The sequence below is a fragment of the Sphaeroforma arctica genome (assembly GCF_001186125.1).
Source record: "Sphaeroforma arctica JP610 unplaced genomic scaffold supercont1.1701, whole genome shotgun sequence".
NCBI lineage: Eukaryota > Ichthyosporea > Ichthyophonida > Sphaeroforma > Sphaeroforma arctica.
Window position 1 is genome coordinate 8,784 of NW_014038857.1, and position 3,155 is coordinate 11,938.

Below are 3,155 nucleotides of genomic sequence, written 5' to 3' on the forward strand. Positions count from 1 at the left end.
TATACATATGTGAATTTGTATTTTTTTCTTTAAATGTACACCGGCTATCCAAATATAGTCCACACGTACTCTGTTTTCACGACAGTATTTATCAATTCCGATCTATATTAAATAGCCACGCGATCCACTACTTGCTTGGCATCGGATACTCGGGTAAACCGGCACTGGAATCCTTCACAGTCAGGCGCACACCCTTGTCACAGCTCGCTTGGCACAACTCCAACAGAAACAAGACCCACACCACTTGAGCCCCTTGCACATGACTTTCGCACCCACTTTCACCGTGCAAAACACCCGCAATGTTCTCAAAGTAGGCTTGGTACCTTCCGTCCAGGGTTTCCACCTCACTCTCGCCCGGAGGCGTATATAAACCACCTGATTTGGCGGCTGAGGCTACCTTACTTTCAACACCATAGTCGGCATCTGCCGGGGTTATACCTTGCTTTAGTTGATCTTCCTGTACGTCTACACCAAACTTGACATATGTTCCTTTCTCGCCACACACCGTAAATCTAGGATTACATCCAGCAAAATACGGGCCCGAATGCAGGATAACCTCTACTTTCGAGTCCTCATAGTGCAAGTGCACGTCAAAGAAATCAACCGTGCTTCCTCCGGGTCTCAGTGCTACACTTGTACCCGAGACAGATGTGGGTACGCCGAAAAGGGTCAAAGCTTGATCTAATAGATGGGAGCCTAGGTCATAGAATATGCCGCTGCCCGGTCCCGGATTCTCACGCCACCTGTCTCGAACAACGGGTCTAAATCTATCCATCCTACTTTCAAACACTCGGACATCTCCGAGCTTGTTTGCATCGATAACACTCTTTACCGTCAGGAAATCCCCATCCCAGCGTCGATTATGGAACGTGGATAGTAAAAGCCCCTGGGATGTGGAATACGTCACGAGCTCCATGGCTTCCGTCAATGTATTGCACATGGGTTTCTCTAACACCACGTGTTTCCCATTTTCTAGGGCTAGTTTGGCGAGCGAGAAGTGTACCGCGTTGGGTGCTGTGATCACAATTAACTGTACATTAGAGTCCTTGATGAGAGCCTCAGGGCTGTTGAAAACTACCAAATCAGGGTATTTGCTCTCCAGGGTCTCTTTCTGAGACGAGGAGATAGATGTGAACTTGAAATTTTCATTCGATGTTAAAAGCGGTATGTGAAATGTTTTGGCTGAGTATCCATATCCGACTATTCCCACGCGAATAGGTTCGCTTCCTGGAAGCGTTGACAATATACTGTCGCTCATGATTGAGTTAGTCAGCCCTACTTGATCTGTCATGAACGGTGGTGAAGGTGCGTTTTATTTGGATTTTTATAGCATTTTTATAGAGAAAGTGGGTTGTGGACTCGGGTGTATTTAGGGTTCAATAGCTGTCCTAATTAGGCTAAATAATATAATATGTGTAGTGTCAAACTGTCGATGTGGCATGTGACATGGTGACATGTGTCGTTTATGTCTGTCGTTGTCAGTGGATAAGAGTTGTAGTGATTGGTCCTGCAGGAAGCTGACCACTGAGAAAAGCTCATACATGTGTGTATATGAAATCATAGATATCATCATATCAATGTATCATGATATGTATTCAATACGATGTACTGTATTATTACGGGGTCACCAGTGGAGGTACAATATAAACGTAGTAAAACCAAACGGAGCTTGTATTGGACAACATAAACTACAATCCTAAATATGGTTTTTCCCCCTGTTCATGAATTAGTCATGACAGAAATAATTCTTGGTATAAATGCCTTGAGCAGGCACCACAATAAAATATTTATTCTAAGCTCTTATAATTGACAGTCTAACAACTTATCAGGTCCGGTACTCTACTTAATTTTTTTCAACATGAACACCAAGTGGAAGCCGGGAAACAAACTCAAAGGCCGTAGTAATTTCAAGATGTGGCTTATGGAACTCACTGTCATTTTACGAGCCGAAGATATATGTGATATAATACACCACGCAATGAAGCCCGCCACCAACACCAATTATGAACGAGCCTGGAACGACGAAAAAAATGGAGAGGGTCAACACTACATAATCAATTCTGCACCGCCAGACATGATGGCTACTCTGAGTGCAACTATGACTCCGAAAGAGATGTTCACAATGCTATACCAAAATTATGGTCACGTCGGGGAATGAGGCAAGATACGGATGAGACAAGAACTTGGGAAAATACGACAACAAGACAACGAGAACATGGATAAGTGTAAGATTCGGTCTAATAAAGGCGATACCAATGCCTTAGAATAAATAAACGCGTAGATAAATTCTATATCGTGTAAATATCGATATAAATAAACGGAATGAGACGTTTAATAAAGTTAGGCTTGCCTCGTGAAAACAGACTCTGAGGGATTGTGAGGCTGAGACATTGCCTATATATAATCCTCTCAGTACTGTTTCCGCCGAAGGGATTTTATTTAGTGTTTCGTTGTCGCTCTATTCTGGGGCGAATCCGAGAGACTCATAAAATCATATCTTTAGAAAAAGGAAATAAAAATAAAAATACTCTTGACGTCTTTAGTTATTGTCTTAACCAATAACTTGCCACTATCAAGAATTACCGACTTAGCCTTCATCAGACTGGCACATCTGGTTGGCTGATCGGAGGATCAACTAGGTAACGTTGATAGTCCCTAGAAACCTATATTCGGTTGAGCCATCTCGCTACCGAAGTATTCAGATTTAACTAAAATTGGAAAGTAAATAAAGCTCTATTAATAGAACTAGACCAACTCTTTTATGTTTGGTATTTTACTGAGGCCTTTTAATGGCCTCATCCAAATATCTGATATGTTAAATGGAAAAGGTTTAATTAATAAAACCATTAAAACCCATTTTAGGAAACTTAAGTTCTTCGTGCTATTAAGAGCACATTTAGGAGACTTTAAGTTCCTCGTACTATTAAGAGCAGAATTAGGACTTAAGTTCCGCGTACTATTAAGAGTACATTTAGGAAACTTAAGTTCCTCGTACTACTAGGAGTTCGTTTATAATTTGCGTACTGCTTAAGAGTACGTTTATACATAGAGTCTAATGTGGAGGCCCGGCTTAATACATAAGTTTATTCTAAGACTGAAAACGAAATTTGTTGACGCCTTCAATATGAATATCGTGCTTAACGACACCGAGAAGA

The 3,155-nt window shown here is 41.5% G+C and overlaps 2 protein-coding genes across 2 annotated transcripts; one reads left to right on the forward strand and one right to left on the reverse strand.

The window, feature by feature from the left end:
* Window positions 1-69: 69 nt before the first annotated feature.
* SARC_11461 (hypothetical protein) lies at window positions 70-1,296 on the reverse strand. The gene has a single exon (XM_014294454.1). The coding sequence runs from the start codon at window positions 1,289-1,291 to the stop codon at window positions 128-130; it is 1,164 nt and encodes a 387-aa protein (XP_014149929.1). The 5' UTR covers window positions 1,292-1,296; the 3' UTR covers window positions 70-127.
* Window positions 1,297-1,799: 503 nt separating this feature from the next.
* On the forward strand, window positions 1,800-2,629 carry SARC_11462 (hypothetical protein). The gene has a single exon (XM_014294455.1). It carries the CDS (start codon window positions 1,859-1,861, stop codon window positions 2,156-2,158), a length of 300 nt encoding a protein of 99 aa, XP_014149930.1. The 5' UTR covers window positions 1,800-1,858; the 3' UTR covers window positions 2,159-2,629.
* Window positions 2,630-3,155: the final 526 nt, after the last annotated feature.

Excerpts from the sequence above, each read along its gene's own strand:
- SARC_11461 (XM_014294454.1), bottom strand. The coding sequence starts at position 1,291 with ATGACAGATCAAGTAGGGCTGACTAACTCAATCATGAGCGACAGTATA.
- SARC_11462 (XM_014294455.1), top strand. The coding sequence starts at position 1,859 with ATGAACACCAAGTGGAAGCCGGGAAACAAACTCAAAGGCCGTAGTAAT.